Source organism: Stegostoma tigrinum, chromosome 16 (assembly GCF_030684315.1).
Source record: "Stegostoma tigrinum isolate sSteTig4 chromosome 16, sSteTig4.hap1, whole genome shotgun sequence".
In the NCBI taxonomy this organism is placed as follows: Eukaryota; Metazoa; Chordata; class Chondrichthyes; order Orectolobiformes; family Stegostomatidae; genus Stegostoma; species Stegostoma tigrinum.
Window position 1 is genome coordinate 53,393,036 of NC_081369.1, and position 20,388 is coordinate 53,413,423.

The following is a 20,388-nucleotide window of genomic DNA, read 5'->3' on the forward strand; positions in this document are numbered from 1 at the left end:
TGAAAATTACACAAACTGAGTAAGATTGTTCTTTACTGGGGTGTTGGAGGCGGTGGTATTGGTGGTAGTGTGGGCCATTATTACCCGAGCTCACTGTCCCCAAACTTTCATGTTTATGATCCCACTGTGGGCCCCAAACTCTAAATTTGGGAAGTCCTGATCTCTAAAAATGAAAAAAAGGAACTGCATCTATATACTTGCAGGATCACCAAATACCTTGAAGCACTTTATAGCCGATAAAGTTTCTCAAAATTATTTCATGTAATGTTGACATTAGGGCCAGCATTTATTGCTCATAGAACAGTTGACAATTAACTACATGTTACTCCAGATTCACAGACATGTAGGCCAGGCTGAAATGGCAGCTTTCTTCCTCTAAACGTTTTTCCCGACAATCAACAACTGTTTCATGATCATCATTAGACTCTTAATTCCTGATTTTTATTAAATTCAAATTCTGCCATCTGGCATGGTACCCAGAACATTACCTGGGTCTCTGGAGTAATAAAAAGATCAAATCACTTATCCCAGAAGACCATGGGCCTGCTGTCTCAAAAGAAAGACACTGAAGGTCACCCTGCCTCAGGGGAGGGTCAAGGTCGAGAAGATGTGACCTTCATGTTGAATTCAGATAGCCTGTGCTATAGTTATCAGTTTGCATTACAAACCAGCTGTCCCATCCAACAGCTAACTGGCCCCAAAGATTAATAGTTAGGTGATAATATCAATGGGCCATCACTTTTCAGAGAGAAAAAGTTAGTTACCAGAGTCTTATGAGACCAAAGGGCTGCTGTCAGGTTAGACAGAGATGATTTGTGGTGATTTAACCTGAGGCTCATCACACCTCAGGCAAGGGGGAAAGATTAAAGTTGAGAAGCTGCATACCAGCTGTCCAGCCAAATGAGAACAGACCCCAGGGAGTAGTCACTGCTACAATGCAGAAAACACAGCAGGTGATTTCCACATAGCAAGCTTCTACAAACAGCAGTATGACAATTACAAAATCGATTAGTAATGTTGATTGAAAAATAAAATACAAATATAGTTCTTCAATTGGATTTACATGGATGTTGTGAGGGTTGGAGGGTTTGAGCTATAGGGAGAGGCTGAACAAGTTGGGACTGTTTTCCCTGGAGTGTCAGAGCTGAGGGGTGACCTTATTGAGGTTGATAAAATCATGAGGGGCATGGACACGGTAAATAGGCAAGGTCTTTTCCCCGGGGTGAGGGAGTCCAAAACTAGAGGGCATAAGTTTAAGGTGAGAGGGGAAGGATTTAAAAGGGGCAACTCTTTCACGCAGAGTGTGGTGCAGGTATGGAATAAGCTGCCGGAGGAAGTAGTGGAGGCTGGTACAGTTACAACATTTAAAAGGCATCGGGATGGATATATGAATAGGAAGGGTTGAGGGGGATACAGGCCAAATGCAGGAAAATGAGACTAGATTTATATAGGATATTTGGTTGGCATGGACGAGTTGGACCAAAGGGTCCATTTCCATGCTGTACATCTCTACAATGCTATACCTCTCCATGCAACTAGATTCCCAAAACCATTTTAGATAAAGAAATTAAATTTTTCTAATTGTTCAACACATTGTAGAAGAGTTGGGCTTCCTCAAATTAGTTACATATGGCCTTCAGTGACAATACATAAAACTACAGTCCAATGTAACCTAAAAAGGGCTGGTTTGCTTATATTGTTCATTTGCATTTTAGAAAATCAGAAAGATTATCCTTATAATTGAAAATTCCAACAACAGTAACGCAACCATGCAACACAGGAGTTGGTTGAATATCATTTTTATAATTTAAGCCTACATTTAAATAAGATGTGCTACTCATGTCAGAGAAGAAACTGATATTTATTTTGTGTAACTTTGCATAATTTTTAACCAGCATCCATGTGCTTTGCACAAAACATCCACTAACACGATACACTGGGAAAATAACTTAATGTGCAAAATTCCAGCTAAGTGGAGTACAACAAAATAAGTGAAGTTAAGCATCAGCTTAAAAGAAATGCTCACTCACATGACAAAATGCATATTAACACTGAAAGAAAATCACTTGTGGCACAATAGTTTACCTGCACTGAAATGACCTTTGTGATATTTACACAGTCAAGTGGGACTCTCAATTCAACATGTAATGCCAAAAGGAAAATATATGCAAGTAAACTTGTCTGCTCTTATGGAGCAGCTACTTATTAAATAAACACAATTTAGTCACAAAACCTGTGTTTTGTGAAACAACAAAGTCATGAATCTCACATTTTTAGATGCAAGCTCCAAACTAACAAAACAGAAAAAAAATAAATTACAACTCTAATTTTTGTAAAATCATCTCAGTAATCAAAAACAAGAACTCATCAGCCCATGTAATAGGTGGTAAGTCAAAATTGGCAAAAAGAAACTATGTGGCTATCCCTCCATAACAGTTTAGATATTTAATGAGTGAGCCTGCATCACCGAGCCAAATTCTGTCCTTACCCAACATCACTCCTTAGGCCATTGCATATCTACTGGGCAGCGAACAGGAATGTGAACAGTGGTTGATTTGCCCCCGTCCTGTCCCAAGAATGTCAAAAATTGTTACTTTTAGACAGAAAACCGAATCCAGGACAATTAGTCAGTGAAGCAAGACGGGAAAATATACTGAGACATATAACACCAAGGCATTTAAGAGAAGTGAAATTCAAATCAAAGGAAAGTTTTAAAAGGGATAATTCACCAACCTGCCAAAAATAAAAAGTAACACTGCCACTTATTCTACCTCAAAAGCTTGATCACTTTGGCATTTTTAGCCAAACAACTGATTTCCCAAAGCAAGCAATCTTAATGCATCCCACACAAGAACATGGATAACATTAACGCACTGCATGGACATACAGTTTAAAAATAACAAAAAACTGCATAAGGAGATTAGCCACAAAAACGTGATTTACATAACTAAAGTTTACTTCAATAAAAGACAGTACAAACAAAACATGAAATATGAAGTATGTCACATAGGACAAGCTACACAGGGCACATTGTCTGACTTAGAAACAAAGCATTTTAAAAAATGAGTACACAAGGTGCACTGACACAGCAGGTTACATCTGCAACACTTCGGTTAGAACATGCAGAATGCTCCTGTAAGCCTGCAGTGCAGTAATTAATCCAGTCACTGTGTGCAGATATGCTTGTTTGCTATAGCTGTTAACAAAAAGATAATGATTTTGATCAATGGGCAAAATATTTCTTTTGAGTTTATCAAACTATTTACAGTGTTAATGATTTCGAAGAAGTGGATTCAAAATGCTAACTCATCTGTGCGCTACTTGCTACACCAGGATTTCAGTGAATCATTGGCCACTATGATCACTTAAACTGAGGTGAGTAAAATAGTCTGTCTGTGGTCAGCATTTTAAGCTTTGTAACACAACAAAATATTTATGGTTACAGTTCAATTACAAACTGCTTGTGATAAAGCCAACTTGAGCAATAAATTACTAGTGTCACAAAAGCAGTTTGGCGCAGCATTTAAAGCGTACCAATTAAGAGTATTATTTTGCCTAAATAAATTTAGTACCAAATATTAAGTGTAGCCATATTAAACAGTTCATTCCAGAGGCCACAAAGATTACACTTCACTATTTAAGAAACAACTACCACCAGGAACAAATGGACAATAAATGGAAAAATTAAAGTGGTATTATGAAAGTAGTGCAGCACATCAACTGCAAACCAACTCATGAAACAAATACACATTCAAGAGCAACTAGAGATATGCACAGAAATACTAGTCAGTGGAGGGTCCAACAGTTGATTTTTGGGATGGAATTTTAAAAACAAATTGACATGAAATTGCTATCAGAGACAAACCTACACTTAGCACTGAAAAAATGCGAATGCAAATACAGGCAACGTCACTGAAAAGACAGTTGAACTTTTGGTTTAATACTGTAAGAGCTACATTTATTAAACGAATGAAATGCATAGCCAAATATAGCTGTAGGGCGCTCTCAAAATGTAGAAAACCAAAAATATTTAAAGATGCATAACAAGTCAGTATTTTGTGCAATACAAAATGGCTGTTGTCACACCTCAACAATGAAATAGAGTTAAAAGCAGCTTCGGGTGAAGAGCTACTGCTCTAATTTGAGACATGCACTTTGAAACACAGTAATCCAAGACACTGCCCTGCTTGGTGTTTACTGATAGCACTAACTGGGGAGTCAGGAGCACAAATCCACCAGAACCATTAGCTGTGAACAGGTGTTGTTGAGTGTTTTGGATCAACTGGAAAACAGGAAGCAGATAAAATTTAGCAACTAAACGTAGCCTTTAAAAGGCCTTGTCCATCTTTAACAGGTGCCTCATAATATCCCAAGCACTACTAGAGGCAATCAGGTAGTTTGTAATTTATTTCTGAACATTTGATTTCCCAGAAAAAAAAAACTTAAACACCAAATTTTATTTGGGAAAATCAAATGCATCTAAAAATTTGTGCAGCTTCCACAAACAGGAGTTTGCACTTGCAAATGGGATGTTAATATCAAGATGCTCAATAACCTGCATCTCTCCTTAGTTGAGAGAATCAACTCAGCATGTCCCTAGCATGCAATATGGGTCAGTCCTATGGAATTTTTAAAAAATTTACTAGTTTCTGAGAATCAGCAATTCTGTAAAGTTCTCAAAGCAGGTGCTGACAATTTAGTACTTTATCTCCCAATGTAGGAATTGATGCTGATTTCCAGAAAGGCTTCTGATCACATGAGAACTCCAAACATGCTAGTAGACTTAGAAGATTCATTTTTGAAAAGAGAGTGTTTGTAATAGAAATGTATCCCAATTAGGAGCCTGGAACACAGATGTCGACCCCATGGAAGTGAAACAAAACTATATATTTTTCCTGAGATTCAGGTAGAAAAGATATAGCCACTATATGTAGCAAGCAAAAAAATTTCCCCTGGAGAACTCATCTTCTAAATGTGTCTCAAATTTTTCAGTGACATAGCAAGGATACAGCAGCACATAGCATTTGGATAAGGTCTAGATAGGATCCCATTCATAATAATGGGAATATTTTCATGACATTTGCTACAAACCTGGATTTGAGATCCAAAAGTTACCAAAAATATAGGATCTCTATTATGTGAATGACAGTCATTTGTATGGAAGGTATATTTTGAGATGTCATAAGCTGGTCAAGATAAATCACAGACAATAGGTTGAGACCAATTTCAAGGCTGGGCCTGCCATGAAATAATTCACTGACAGACTGAAGCATGGATGATCAGGCACTGGCACTCCAAGGTAGGATTCGGGTGGAGCATTTCTTGATTACAGCCTGCTTTAGCAGAGCTGATGGCAACATTAACAGTTTGTGCCCACAAAGCTGGGAATTCTTTACTCTGAAGGCCCAGACAAATGCCCAAACATAGTCCAACACAACATCTTTGACTGCTTCATGTCAGCAATTTGATTAGATTGCAAGCAGCACTGAGAATGGTCACGTGAAAGCGCAATGCAATTTCCAAAGACCCAGGGCACAAAACTCAGCCAAAAAGGTTTACAAAACACTTCTTGCATGAATAATTCAAATTTGTAGCCACCAAAGGACCTAAAGGCTGTTACATGAGCAAATTCTACAAGTAATGAGAGCAGAATCACCGAGATTGGCCACTTCAGGGTTGGGTAGATTAGGTTTGTTCTTTGTTGGAAGGCTATGGAAGCTTTGCACTAATCTGGTCAAGTAAAGTAACTTTAATCTAATTTACAGCAGAGGTAACAGGTAGAATGAAAAGCATTATGCCATAAATTTACTGGGGAATAAAATGCACTGCACAATGAAGATACGCTATTTCATGATTTCTCTGCATTGTGTGAAAGTATTCAGCTAGTGAATTGCTCAAGGAGTAGTAAAGTCACAGACACCAATACGGTTAGAATTTGAACATGCAGTTTGTGTACTGACATCAGGTCAAAGGCTGAAGCATGATGATTAACGAACTGCCACTAGATGAGGTAGGGAGCGACCAGCATAGGAACTCTTATTCCCCAACTGATATTTAAACAAACCACGTTTACACCGTGCATATGTGGACATGAACCAGATTTGGAATAGGGTTGTCAAACCTCAAAATTTAATCTGGAGTTCACTAAACTCAAGGACATGAAAAACAAATATTTAAAAGAAAGATCTTTAAACATTTTTAAATATCACATTGGCAAAACCGTACTTTTAGACCACAATGTATAGAAACAGGAGACGGTGTTGAAATCTTTAAGAATGTGTCCAGAGTTATTGGTTTAGCTGAAGACCTTTCTACATAAGATAGCAAGGGCCATGTGTGAATAACTGCCTTTTGTCCAAAGTACAAGGGGGTCTCTGGCATCTATTTCTCACCCCTAAAGAAGCCAGATACCAAGGTGGAAGGTACAGAGACCAGTGAAAACTAACACAAGAAAATCTGAAATGGCAAGGGAGTAAGTATGATTCCTCACATGTAGACATGGCTTTGTAAACATTTGAGTATGTACGCTAGCCGTGCATCGAAGGAAAGTGTCATGGGGAAAGCAAAAGTCAAACTGGATGGGGGCCATGGATCAGAAGGCAATTACTCTCAAAAACTAAAGAATGCTGAATCACAGATCAGCATTCATAGAAAGTTTTTAATCCATGGGAAAGGGATCCAAACACCCAGAGAGGAGAAAGACTCCAGTAACTGGATTAGTTTAAGTTTGAAATTTCCCTACTTTCCTCCCATCCCCAAACATGGCTACCAAAAGAGGTGCAACAGTAATGCAACACCACACTTTATGAAATGTTGCCACTTTCCAGTGCACCAATCCAGAAATTAAATGCTGCTCTTTAGCTGTGCAATTCACTGTTTTTATCAGTATTTTGAAACAAGGAAAATATTTCATCGCAGGTTTGTGTTTCCACTGAACTGAAATGTGATTCCATTGTGTTCCATGCCATATCTGCCAAGAGAAAGTCATCCATTACAGTCTGTGTCTCATTGCTAGTGAAGAACAGACTGCTGAGGTTTTCAAAGGTCGTCTGTGTTTCAGTGCAGTTTGACCGGACATGGCTTTCAGGGATGCAAGTGAAATTATTTCTATAAATTACATCAGGAGTCTGAGTTTTGGTACCAGAGGACTCTCCACTTAGAGATAAACTGGACTGTTTCAAAATACTGTCCAGAGGTAGATGTGTACTGCCATCTACCAAGAAATTGACATCTGTTTGAGTCTGTGTATCAAACATTTCTAGCCCTAAATAGCTAGACTGTCCCCTGCCATTGAACCCTTGAGCAAGATGGTCTGAAAACAAGAAGTCTGTCTGAGTCTCAATATCCAGAGATTCCAAAGCAGACTCTGTGTGCAAAGTACCAAATTCATTCTCTTCTGTCTGTGTTTGCGTGTTGCTTGCAGATAAAAATTCAATATCGAAGTCAATACCTGTACCATGTGTCTGGGTTCCCGTCATACTCTCACCAGAGGCATCGGATAAAAGACCGCGGTTTTCTAATGAATGACTAGCTATGCTTTCTGACAGGATATTTTCCAAGTCATTGAATAGGTTAATTGTCTGAGTTTGGTTGTCAATCATAGGATTCTGTTGAAGTAAAGTGGAGTTAATATGAAAATCAACAGCTGATTTGGGGCTCTGTAAAAGATCATGGGATAACCTTTGGTTAATGCCCACTGCATCCAGAGGGAAATTAGTCTGAGTTTGTGTGCAAACACTGTATGAAGAAACCAAAGAATGGTCAAAAATGTCTTCATGATTACTTGTGTTAATTAGTGTTTGAACTGCAGAGCTTTTATCATGAGCAGAATTTACCAAATTAGTTTGTGTTTTCCTGGAAACACCAAACAATGGAAAACAAGTCTGAACAAACGAATCTGTCTGAGCACTTATTGATGTCGTGATTTTCATATCCGGTTCAAACGTTTGTGTATGGACACTTACAGGTAACAAAACTTGAGTGCTGATACTCAGATCAGTCTGTGCACAAGCCGACACTGTGTTCTCTGTAGAGTAGCAAGTAGCTAGAGATTCTGGTGCTGTGTTCTGTGCAAGGCATGATACGTCTGTCTGAACATTTGTGGAGTTAAATTTGTTTTTTGTGCTGAGGTCTCCAAGTGAGGGAAAACCTTGATTATTGACAAAACCCGAATCCATGTTGACTCGCACTGCAGTACTGACAGGTTCAACCATCATGATGCTAGTAACCTTGGAGATGGGGAGACCACCTTTAAAACTTAACCCTTTCACTTCTGTAGACGGTGTCAGAGTTCCCACCGAAGGAGGCAAAATATGCAGTGTGCTTAGAATAGATCCTTGATCGTCAACAGCAACAACAATGGACTTGACTGAATTATCTGTGGATGTGCCTGAAGATAAAATAACTGGTAAATGTGTCAAGTGCATTACAGGAAGTTTAACAAGTGCAACCTTGGGCTTTGGTAACAACAATTTCTGAATCTGTTTGGCAGGAGCTGAAGGCTGCTTGATGTGGTCATCTCCACAGGAGTTTTTGATGCAGGTTTTTTGGTTTATCTCTGTTGGATCTTGGACCACCTGGATTTCCTGCTTCACTTTTGCTACCTGGTTCAAGCAATTCTGATTTGACCACTCACTTTTTCTCTTCTTGCGTGGCGGATCCCTGTATGGTAAAGAAGGCAAATTTAGCAATTAGAACCTCAGTAATAGAAATCTTACCTTTCACAAAGATTGCATTCGCAAGTGTGTGGACATTATAGTGGCCATCACAATGACCAAGTTGACATATGTTGAGTACTGCATAGTGGAACAAGGCTGCATCACAGAAATTTTAAACTACCCAGATATGATGCCACAATATCCACAGTTCCATACTCTGATAAACCGCTGTTCATTATGCTATCAAGAATGGTTGAACTTCTTTGTACCTTTGTATTAACCAGACAGAACTCCACTAATTGTAAAATGTGCAAAATGACTAATTTTTAAATTTGCCTGCATTAACCACTAGTCAAATGTTGATTGACACAAATAAACATGACATGATTTTAGATACAAAAGTCTGAAGAATTCAGGAGAACAGCAATGAAGTAAGATTAAAATACATAATTTTGATGGGGAGCTTGCACATGAATTGGTGTAAGCACAGTTCGAATGATATGGTTTTTTTGTTACTTAGTTGAGATTAGCAAGCATTCCACAGTTCATGGTAGACTGAAATGAATAATCATTAGGTCTCTGAAACAATTTAAAGAACTGCAACTGTGTTTAATCATGAGGAAGTCACACAAGAATAATAAATAGAAAAGTGAAGTAGGCCACGCAGCCCTTTGAACTTACACTGCTGCGCCCCTCATCCCAATATTAAATTGACCAATCTTATTTCAAGACTGTAATCCCTTGCTCTAGCTTCTGCAGCAGGGGAATTAGCATCTTCCTCGTCAAGTCCCTTGTGCAGCTGAAATCCATGTACTTATTTAAAACTGAAGACTGGCTTAATACCAAGACCCAACCTTTACTTTTTATGATTGCAACTAAATCAATCTGCTCAGAGATATTGTTACAACTCTGGAGCTGGTGGGGCTTGAACCTGTGCTTCCCGGCTCAGAGGTTGCAATACTACAAGCGCTGCCCAACTTTAGAACAACACAGAACATAGAACAGTACAGCACAGTACAGGCCCTTCGGCCCACAACGTTGTGCCAACTCATTATCCTGCTCTAAGATCAAACTACCCTGCATACCCTACATTTTACTTTCATCCATGTGCCTATCCAAGGGTCACCTAAATGTACCTAACGTATCCGACTCCATTACCACTGCCGGCAGCACATTCCACCACTCTGTGTAAAGAGCCTACCTCTGGAATCTCCCCTAATTCTTCCTCCAATCACCTTAAAAATTATGCCCCCTCGTAATAATAATTTCCGCCAGAGGAAAAAGTCACTGGCTATCCACTATTCCTCTCATCATCTTGTACACCTCTATCAAGTTACCTCTCATCCTTCTTCGTTCCAGTGAGAAAAGCCCTGGCTCCCTCAAACTTTCCTTTAAGACCTGGCCTCCAGGCCAGGGAGCATCTTGGTAGGTCTCCTCAGCACCCTCTCAAAAGCTTCCACATCTTTCCTATAATGAGGTGACCAGAACTGAACACAATACTCCATGTGTGGTCTAACCAGGGTTTACAGAGTTGCAACATAACCTTGCAGCTCTTAAGCTCAATCCTCCTGCTAATAAAAGCCAACACAGCACACGCCTTCTTAACAATGCTATCAACTTGGGTGGAAACTTTGAGGGATCCATGGACACGGACCTCAAGATCCCTCTGTTCCACCACACTGCCAAGAATCCTGCCATTAACCCTGTATTCTGCATTCAAATTCAGCCTTCCAAAAAGGAATCACTTCACATTTTTTCTGGATTGAACTCCATCGGCCACTTCTTTGTCCAGCTCTGCATCCAGTCAATGTCTCAGTGCAACCTACAACAACCCTCGTTACTATCCACTATTCCACCAATCTTTGTGTCATCCACAAACTTACTAACGCACCCTTCCACTTCTACATCCAAGTCATTTGTAAAGATCACAAACAGCAGAGGTCCCAGAACAATGTCTGCAGAATATCACTAGTCACTGAGCTCCAGGCTGAATACTTTCCATCTACTACCACCCTCTGTCTTCGATTGGACAGCCAATTCTGTATGCAGACAGCCAAATTTCCCTGAATTCCATGGCTCCTTACTTTTTGAATGAGCCTACCATGGAAACCTCATCAAATGCCTCGCTATTATACACCACATACTGCTCTACTTTCAATGTGTTTTGTCACATCCTCAAAGAATTCAGTAAGGCTTGTGAGGCATAACCTGCCCCACAACGCCATGCTGACTATTTCTAATCAAACTGTGCTTTTCCAAGTAATCATAACTACTATCTCTCAGAATCCTCTCCAATATTTTGCCCAAAGACAACTGGCCGGTCTGTAATTCCCAGGATTATCCATATTCCCTTTCTTGAACAAGAGAATAACATTTGCTACCCTCCAATCATGTGGAACTACTCCAGTGGACAATGAGGATGCAAAGATCAAAAGGGCAGCAACCTCTTCCTTCGCTTCCTGTATATATCTTGGTAAATTCCATCTGGCCCAGAGGTCTTACCTATCCTCTTCTTTTTCAAAATTTCTAGCACATCCTCCTTCTTAACACCAGAGATAACAAAGTGTGGAGCTGGACGAACACAGCAGGCCAAGCAGCATCTTAGGAGCACAAAAGCCGACGTTTTTGACCTCAACCCTTCATCAGAAAAGGGGGATAGGGAGAGGGTTCTGAAATAAATAGGGAGAGAGGGGGAGGCAGATCAAAGATGGATAGAGGAGAAGACAGGTGGAGAGGAGACAGACAAGTTAAAGGGGCAGGGGATGGAACCTGTAAAAGGTGAGTATAGATCGGGAGGTAGGGAGGGCATCGGTTAGTCTGGCGAGGACGGACAGGTCAAGGGGGCAGAATGAGGTTAGTAGATAGCTGTTTGAGCATATCTGCCTGTTTCACACTGTCCTCACAACCATCAAGGTCCCTCTCACTGGTGAATATTGAAGCAACCTCCTCCAACTGTGCGCAAAGTTTCCTCCAACATCCCCAGTAAGCCCTATCCTCACTCTGGCCATCCTCTTGTTCCTCACATAAGTATGGAACACCTTAGGGTTTTCCTTAATCCTACCCACCAAGGCTTTTGTGTACTCCCTTGTAGTTCTCCTAAGTCCGTTCTTCACTTCCTTCCTGGCAGTCCTCTAGAGCCCTGTCCGACCCTTGCTTCCTCAACCTTAAGTGAGCTTCCTTCTTCTCCTTGACTAGATGTTCCACATATCTGGTGATCCAAGGCTCCTTCACCTGACCATCCGTTTCTTGCCTTAACGGAACAAACCTATCCAGTACTTGTACAACTTCTCCCTAAACAACCTCCACACTTCTGCCATGCATTTCTCAGAACATCTGTTCCCAATTTATGCTCCGCAGTTCTTGCCGAATAGCATTGTAACTTTCCCTCCCCCAATTAAATACTTTCCCGTACTATCTGCTCCCATCCTTCTCCATGGCTATAGTAAACGTCAGGGAGTTGTGACTGCTATCCCCAAAATGCTCTCCCACTGAGAGATTTGACACCTGGCCTGGTTCGTTGCCAAGCATCAAATCCAATATGCCTCCCCTTTAGTCGGCCTATCTACATAATGAATCAGAAATCCTTCCTGGACATGCCTAACAAAACCTGCTCCATCCAAACCTTTTGCACTTAGGAGGTTCCAGTCGATATTAGGGAAGTTGAAGTCACCCACGTCAACAACCCTATTACTTCTGCACCTTTCCAAAACCTGCCTCCCAATCTGTTTCTTGGAGTCTCTGTTGCTACTGGGGGGTCTATAGAAAACTCCCAATAAAGTGCTCCTTTCCTGTTTGACTTCCACTCATACTGACTCAGTGGCATCCTCGATGACATCCCTTTGTGCAGCTACGATACCATCCATGATTAGCAATGCCACCCCCTCACTCCTTTTACCTCCCTTCCCGTATCTTTTGAAAAATCTAAATCCTGGACCATCCAACTACCATTCTGCCCCTGCGTTAATCAAATCTCTATAATGGCCACAACAGCACAGTTCCAAGTACTGATCCATACTCTAAGTTCATCACCCTTATTCCTGACCCTTCTTGCATCAAAATAGACACACTTTAATCTGTCACACTGACTGCAACTTTGCCCAATCAACTGTCTATCCTTCCTCACAGACTCTCTGCATACTGTATCTGCCTGTATACCAGCTACGCCATCCTCTGATCAGTAGCTCAGGTTCCCATCCCCCTGCCAAACTAGTTTAAACCCTCCCCAAAGAGCTCAAGCAAATCTTCCACCCAGGATATTGGTACCCCTCCAGTTCAGGTGCAACCCATTCTTCTTGTACAGGTCCCACCTTCTCTAGAAGGTATCCCAATGATCCACTTATCTGAAGCCCTCCCTCTTACACCAGCTCTGTAGCTGTGTGTCCAGCTCCACACTCACTTTATTCCTAGCCTCACTAGCCCGTGGTACCAGTAGTAATTCTGAGATTACTACTCTGCTCATCTTGCCTTTTAGCTTCCAACCCAACTCCCCATATTCACTTTTTAGGTCCTCATCTCTTTTCCTAACTATGTCATTGGCACTGAATTATACCACGAGTTCTGGCTATTCATCTTTCCCCTTAAGAATCCTGTAGGCTCGATGCGATACATCCCGTAGCCTGGCTCCTGGGAGGCAACATACCATCTGGGAGTCTCGATCGGGACCAGAGAATCTCCTGTCTGTTCCCCTAACTACTTAACCTCCTAACACTATCACTCTCTTATTCTCCCCCATTCCCTTCTGAGCCACAGAGCCAGGCTCAATGCCAGAGACCTGGCTGCTATGGCTCTCCCCTGGTAGGTCGTTCCCCACAACAGTATCCAAAGCAGTATACATACTACTGAGAGGAATGGCCACAGGGGATCCCTGCATTGTCTGCCTATTCCCTTTCCACCTCCTGACTGTCACCAGCTACCTTTATCCTGTGACTCGGGTGTGACAACCTCCCTATAAATTCCTCTTTGCCTCCCGAATGATCCAGAGTTCGTCCAGTTCCAGTTTCCGTTCCCTAATGCGGTCTGTGAAGAACTGGAGTTGGGTGCACTTCCTGCAGGTGAAGTCAGAAGAGACACTAGTAGTGACCCTCACCTCCCACATCCTTGCAACTGCCCTAGCTTCCGTCCCCTCTTCTCTGGATTGCCAAAAGGGATAACAAAAAAAACTTACCTGACCAACCCTCCACACAGAGCCTTTTGTGTTTGGTTAGAGGAGGAGAATGGGTGGGAGACATTACACTGTAGTGTTTCAGGTTTAGCCACTGCCTGAATATATTAGTTCACTTACCCAGCTGGTCCTAGCTCATGCTTTCACCACTCCCACTGCTGAAATTAGAGTTTTTAAAACCTGGAGTATGCAAAGAATAATTAAAATTGCTAGTTGGCAATTTTAATTACCATATTAAAAAGGTAATTACCTCATTGTGGTCTACTTCAAAGCAATTAGAAGCAAACAAAACTCGTGAGGTCAGCATCCAGTGAACAACTAGAAACTAAGTACCACAAAGGCACAGTGTGACTGCCTGTGATTTTTCTGCCTTCCAGCGAGGAAGTGATTGGCTTTCAGTCAGTGTCTGGCTACAACTGCTTGGCTAAAACTAGGTCCGCAGCTGTTCCATGAGCATATGCACTAGGCCTTGGTTCTCCAACCTGCACCAGAGGATCCTGGAAATTGCCCAAAGATTTCAAATGGTCATTTATAAAGTTTAATTCTTCCCTGTCTCAATGCTTCATAGCACTGGGAGAATTCTATGAATACTAGCAACATAGTCCAAAAATGCTGAACTTGGGGATGCATTGGCACAGCCAACATTTGCAGACTAAAGCAATTAGCATCACCTGTCCCAGAAGGCTTACATGTATCGCAGCACAAGTCATTTACCAATGCCAGCAGCTACAATGTATCTTAATTTCATAGCAGAGTGAAGGATATTGCGATGCAATTAAGATTCATGCAGTTTCAACAGCTAAGGAGATGTTTAACCATTCACAATCATTGTGTCACAGGAGGTAGTATTCAGCCCAACAAGCTCAGACTGGCTCACTATACAGCAACCTAATTAATCCCACAACCCTGAGCCCCACAGATTATTTACCCACAAACGCTCATCCAATTTCCTTTTAAAAAATCATTGTTGCTGCTTCCACTGTCCTCATGGAGAGAAAGTAGCTCATTATCAGAGAAAAATGGTTCTGTTTTGTGTCCTGCATCTCAAGAAATAAAACATCCAAGACTGATAGACTACTCCACTAGTCAATATTGCTTGGGTGTTCAGTCAGTTTACAGAACATTTAAAATGCTACATTCTATCCACATTCTTGCTTACCTCAGAAACCTGAACAATAAAAATGTGTAAAAGAACTACAAAGCCTTTGAAATGTGGACTTCAAGATGTATACCAATAATTATACATGCCAACCACAAAGCAAATGAAGACATACTCAAAGTTGCAAGAGAAAATACAAACATTTTTAGATGTTTATAAAACTGCATCTAGAAAAGAAAAAATACTTATTTCAGCCACTTGACCAAGAGCTGAAAAGCCACCACAGAGATCTCTCCTAGAGGACAAGGTAGAAGGCAGCAGTCGAATGACAGGTGTCAAAGAGCAGTTGCAGAAAAACTACAATGGATGTGAGAAGATGGTACAAGACAGATCTCCCAGAAGTAGCCTCAAGCAAGTGGCCATTCAACTGAAAACCTGTTTAGAACAGCAGGTGCAGGGTGAGGCACAGATTGGATGCACAATATAATCTGGGCAAAATTTTGGATGATCTTGGGTTTACAAGCAGTAGAATAAAATTCCATTAAGGAGAGGATTGGAATAGTCAATGATAGAGCTAACAAAAAGTAGGGATGAGGTGTTTAGCACTAATTGATGTAGAGGAGTGGTGTCAGGCAATTTTATGCAAACAGAAATAGATGGTGTCATGGTGAAAATGTGGTTGAAATCCAGTTTCTGAATCAAGTATGGTACCAAGGTTGGCAACAGTCTGGTTCAGTTTCATAACTGATAGGGAAAGGGATGTTGGCAGCTAAGGAGAAGAGTTTCTGGCAAGGATCAAGGTCAATGGCTTTGGTCTTTCCAACATTTAAATGCAAGTATGTTTGACAGAAGAGTGTCTGAAATAGATACTGAATAAGCCAAATTATAACACTTGCGACAAGTATAGATGACAGAAATACAAGACTCCCCTCTTCCTAAAATGCACTTTTTGGACTTAGATTTCTCAAAAAGTAAAACTGGCCAAGGTAATATGTATAAAAGTAATGATTTGTATTACTGACATTTTCATAGGCAGAAAGCAACCCAGGCCAGGGTTGTTAGGGTCAGTTTTTATTAAAGCTCTAATCTGAAATGTTCAGCATAGTCATTTACATTTGTCTATAATTCTGAACCTCTAACATCTTTGGGATCTACTTTTTTGGTCTATTACTATCCTATCCAGGTAGAACCTGTGCTATAACAGCTGACCGTAAATAGTTTCAATGTGGGGAAAAAAAAAGGTCAGAAGTTGTTCGGTTCTCTCTGAACTCTCCTGACAAACATACAGTTGTCCAAAGGGATTAAACAAGCTTCCAGATGAGGCAGTTTCAGCACTACAGCATTGTCAAACTAATCTTCCTACGGTCAGCTCTACTTTCAAACGTTCTTTTCATGAACCATATCTGAAAAGAATACTCTCAACAAGTAATAAGGGAATTTATTCCTTAATCCAAAATCCATTTGCACCCAAGATTAAATTTAATGAAGGAAATTTCATTTAATCCAGAAACATTAACACATTAGACCTTTGTGCCCAAGATGATCAACAAGCTCCTCTAAACCAGAGCTCACATTTAATAATAAATGACAAAGATGATTTTAACTATGGTTCAGCTAAAGCTCTTTAAAATCTCACCCAGCCAGAAGAACTGGAAAAGATTCATCCTCAACTGGTCGGTGTATTTCTTTTGCACAGTCATCCAGATTTCAAATTTTATACGGAAATGAACGGGCAGGAGGAATGCATGTAAATTTATGAATTGGGAGCAGACAAACTATTAAGCCTGTCTAACTGGCTCCACTATTCACTAAGTCTATTTTCAATTCTACACTTCCATTTAACATCGAACGTAGAATAGTACAGCACACTACAGGCCCTTCGGTCTAAGGTGTCATGCCAATCTATTACCCTGCTCTAAGATCAAACCACCCTGCATATCCTACATTTACTATCATCCATGTGCCTATCCAAGAGTTGCTTAAAAATGTCCCAAATGTATCTGACGTACATCTTTATCTTATTAATATCATTTCCATCACAGGGCGACCAGAACTGGCACTCAATAACCTTTGATTCCCTGGCTTAACAGAAGTCTGCCTTGTTGTTTATCACAGTCAGTATTCCAGTATATCTTATAACTTGTTCCTAATTAATTCACAAGACCTGGATATCTCGAGCTAGAACAACACTTACTGCCCTTGCCCAATTGTCCAGAGGGCAGTTAACATTGATGTGGGTCTTGGGTCACATGTAGGTCACGCTGGGCAAGGACAGCAGATTTCCTTCCCAAAAGACGTAAGTGAACCATATGTAATAAGAGATAACCAAGTGTGGAGCTGGATGAACACCGCAGGCCAAGCAGCATCTTAGGAGTACAAAAGCTGACGTTTCGGGCCTAGACCCTTCATCAGACCCTTTCTGAAGAAGGGCCTGGGCCCGAAACATCAGCTCTTGCGCTCCTAAGATGCTGCTTGGCCTGCTGCGTTCATCCAGCTCCGCACTTTGTTATCTCGGATTCTCCAGCATCTGCAGTTCCCATTATCAGTGAATCATATGTGTTTTTTTGACAATCGTTACATGGTCACCACTCGACTAACTTTTGTTTTTAGTTCCAGATTTTTACTGAGTTCAACTTTCACTATCTGCCACAGTGTATCTGATCCAAGATCCCTCAGCATTGGCCTGGGGCTCTGGTTTATCAGTTCAGTGACATTACCATTATGTTACTACGTCCCTTAACTACATTAAAGAATGCGACTTGAGGATATTAAGATCTCATACTTTATTTGACCTCAAATCACTTGTCAAGCATGACCCTACAAGAAAGCAGCAGGCTTTTTGGTAGAGTAACAACTTATGTCAGCCCTGTGAATTGGGTACTTGAGGAATATGACCTTTCTACACAGGTTGCTTATAATACATCCACTTGGATCCTTCTGAAAATTGGCATAGATACGGTAGTGTTTACGTTACAAGAGATATCATTAACATTGTCACATCAGGTACAACATCCCGTTGGGGACAAAGTTACAGCTGTTTACCTGGGCCTTAAAAACAAAAACACCTTCTCTGTCTTCCAAGATGTTTCTGTCCTCCAGAGTGTGTTTGGGGGGGGGGGGGCAGAATTTGGGATGTCCTTTCCACAACTGCCTTGTTAACACTGTTCAGGCCATTAAATGTATGTCAAACGTGTTACTCTCCATTCTTCTAAACCCCAGCCTGCCCAATGTTTCCTGCTTAATCCATATATAAATGTATTAACCTACTTGTGAGAAACCTCCAATACATTTCCATTCAGCCCTAAATAAGGAAATCAAAACTGCACGCAACATTTGAGATGTGATCTCATTAATGACCTGCATAACTGAAGCATACCATTTTTACTTTTAAGTTGATTTCATATAATAAAACATCCCACTGGCTTTAATTACTTGTAGCACATTCATACTAACCTTTAGTGACTCATGCACAAGGACATCTAAATCCCGCTGCACCTTGTAATTTTGCAAACATTCTCTGTTTAAGTAATAATCTAGCTTCTAAAAATTATTCCTGCCAAAGAAAACAATTTTGCATTGTCACACATTGTCCTCCATTTCCTAGCTGTTTGCCTACCAACTCAACGTATCTATATTGGTCTACAACCTCCTTATGCCCTGTCACAACATACAAATTTGGACAGCAAAGTATTATCTGCAACATTAGCCACCTTGCCTTTGATCCCTTCATCCAAGTTCCTGATATTCATTATAACAAAACAAACAGGCCTCCAGGATGGCACAGACTCCTGTGGGAACTCAATTTTCCACATCCTGTCAAAGACCCAGGTATGTATACTGTTTTCTACCACCCAATCTTCTATCCAAGTTATTTGTTACCTCCTACTCTATGGGCTCTTACTTTGTACAATAACTTAATGTGGCACCTTATCAAATACAGTGTGTCTATAGGCTCCCCTTTATCAAGAGCACATGCTATACCTTCAAAGAACTCCAATAAATTGGTGAGACATGACTTCACTTTCCCAAAGCTATAACCAACGCCTTCCAAGGAGGAGTTTTAAGAGGCCAGCTATAACCTCAAATGATCAATTTTAATAACTTACCCAAATCTACCTTCCTCCTTCTTGAATAGCGGAATCATGTTACTTTCCAGTCTGATGGAACATTTCCAGAATCCAACAAATTTTGCACAGTTAATAATTCATCTATTTCTTCATTCAAGATAATTTAGGGGTGAGATCTGTGTGTTTTGTGCATGGGTTCACACACCGTATCGCCATAAGGGTTTTTTAAAAAAAAAAAGTCTAGCCATATATACACAGGGATTCTCAATTCTTACACAAGTTTGAAACCACCTTTGTATGGGGTTAACTGAAAATAGAAATATATTTTCTTTGTTTTATTTCAAGCTGCTCCTAAATATTTAAGGGGTAGGAAGTACTGTGAGGGCATAACAGCAGCATGCACAGGTTGAATGGAGCTACAGCCCACCTCTATGTTCAAGTGGCATCTAGTAATTAACATTGTTTCCAACTCCAGAGTCAAAAGTTAATATATTAGATGATTTGGTGTTCATAAGACAGTTCAGCAAAGTAGTATAAACGCAAGAGAAGGCTCACTCAGTACCCTGTTAAAAACTTGCCAACGGTCAGAATGGCTTTAATAGGATGTACATTATTTAAAGACAACAGCTCGAATAATTTGCAGATCCGATAACTTGATAACTAGCAGATCATTTACTTACCGGTGCTCAGGAGGGATTTCGTGGCCAGTTCTGTAAATGTGAGACAACAGTGCTGGCCTACTGGCATAAGGACATCCACAAGTGCACTGAAAGATCCTCCCACAATCCTCAGCATGTCGTTTCAAGTCCCATTCTGTGCCATATGAATTACTACATTTGTCACATCTATGTTTCTTTTCAGCATGAATTTTCATAAAGTGCTGGTGAAGAAAAAAATGATAAAAAACACCGTAAGTTAGAACACCCAAAGTGAATGGATAATCTTGACTGAGTAAAACACTCATTCATATCTTTGTTACATCCAGATTTAACCACTCTAATGCCACCTAGCTGACTGATTGTCCATCCCCTCCAAGACCCTTCCCATCTCGGTGAAAAATTCTGCTGCCATATCAGTTTCTGGACAGCCTCGCCAATCCCAATGTCCATAACAGTCTCCTCCAACTCTACAACCATTTCAGAACTCAGATCTCCCCAAATTCCAGTCTCTTGACACCACACCTGGAATACCTTGAATAGTTTCAGTCCTCTTATCCAAGAGATACAGTGGCTGCAGAAACCGTTTAGAGAAGGTTCGCTAAATTGATCCCAAGTATGGTGGAACAACGTAGGTTGAGTCTGCCTTCATGAGAATTCAGAAGAACTAGAGGCAATCTTATTGAAACACACAAGATTCTTAGGGAACTTGACAGGGTTGGTGTGGAAAGGTTGCTTATCCTCTGTG

General features: G+C 40.7%; 1 protein-coding gene across 1 annotated transcript in view; it reads right to left on the reverse strand.

The window, feature by feature from the left end:
• Positions 1-1,895: 1,895 nt before the first annotated feature.
• Positions 1,896-20,388, reverse strand: part of atmin (ATM interactor) — a 33,406-nt gene continuing 14,913 nt past the window's right edge. The window contains exons 3-4 of the mRNA XM_048547027.2: positions 19,665-19,864; positions 1,896-8,661 (exon numbers count right to left, since the gene is read on the reverse strand). Coding sequence (XP_048402984.2) covers positions 6,858-8,661; positions 19,665-19,864 — 2,004 coding nt within the window. The 3' untranslated portion in view covers positions 1,896-6,857. The remainder of the gene's footprint in view (positions 8,662-19,664; positions 19,865-20,388) is intronic.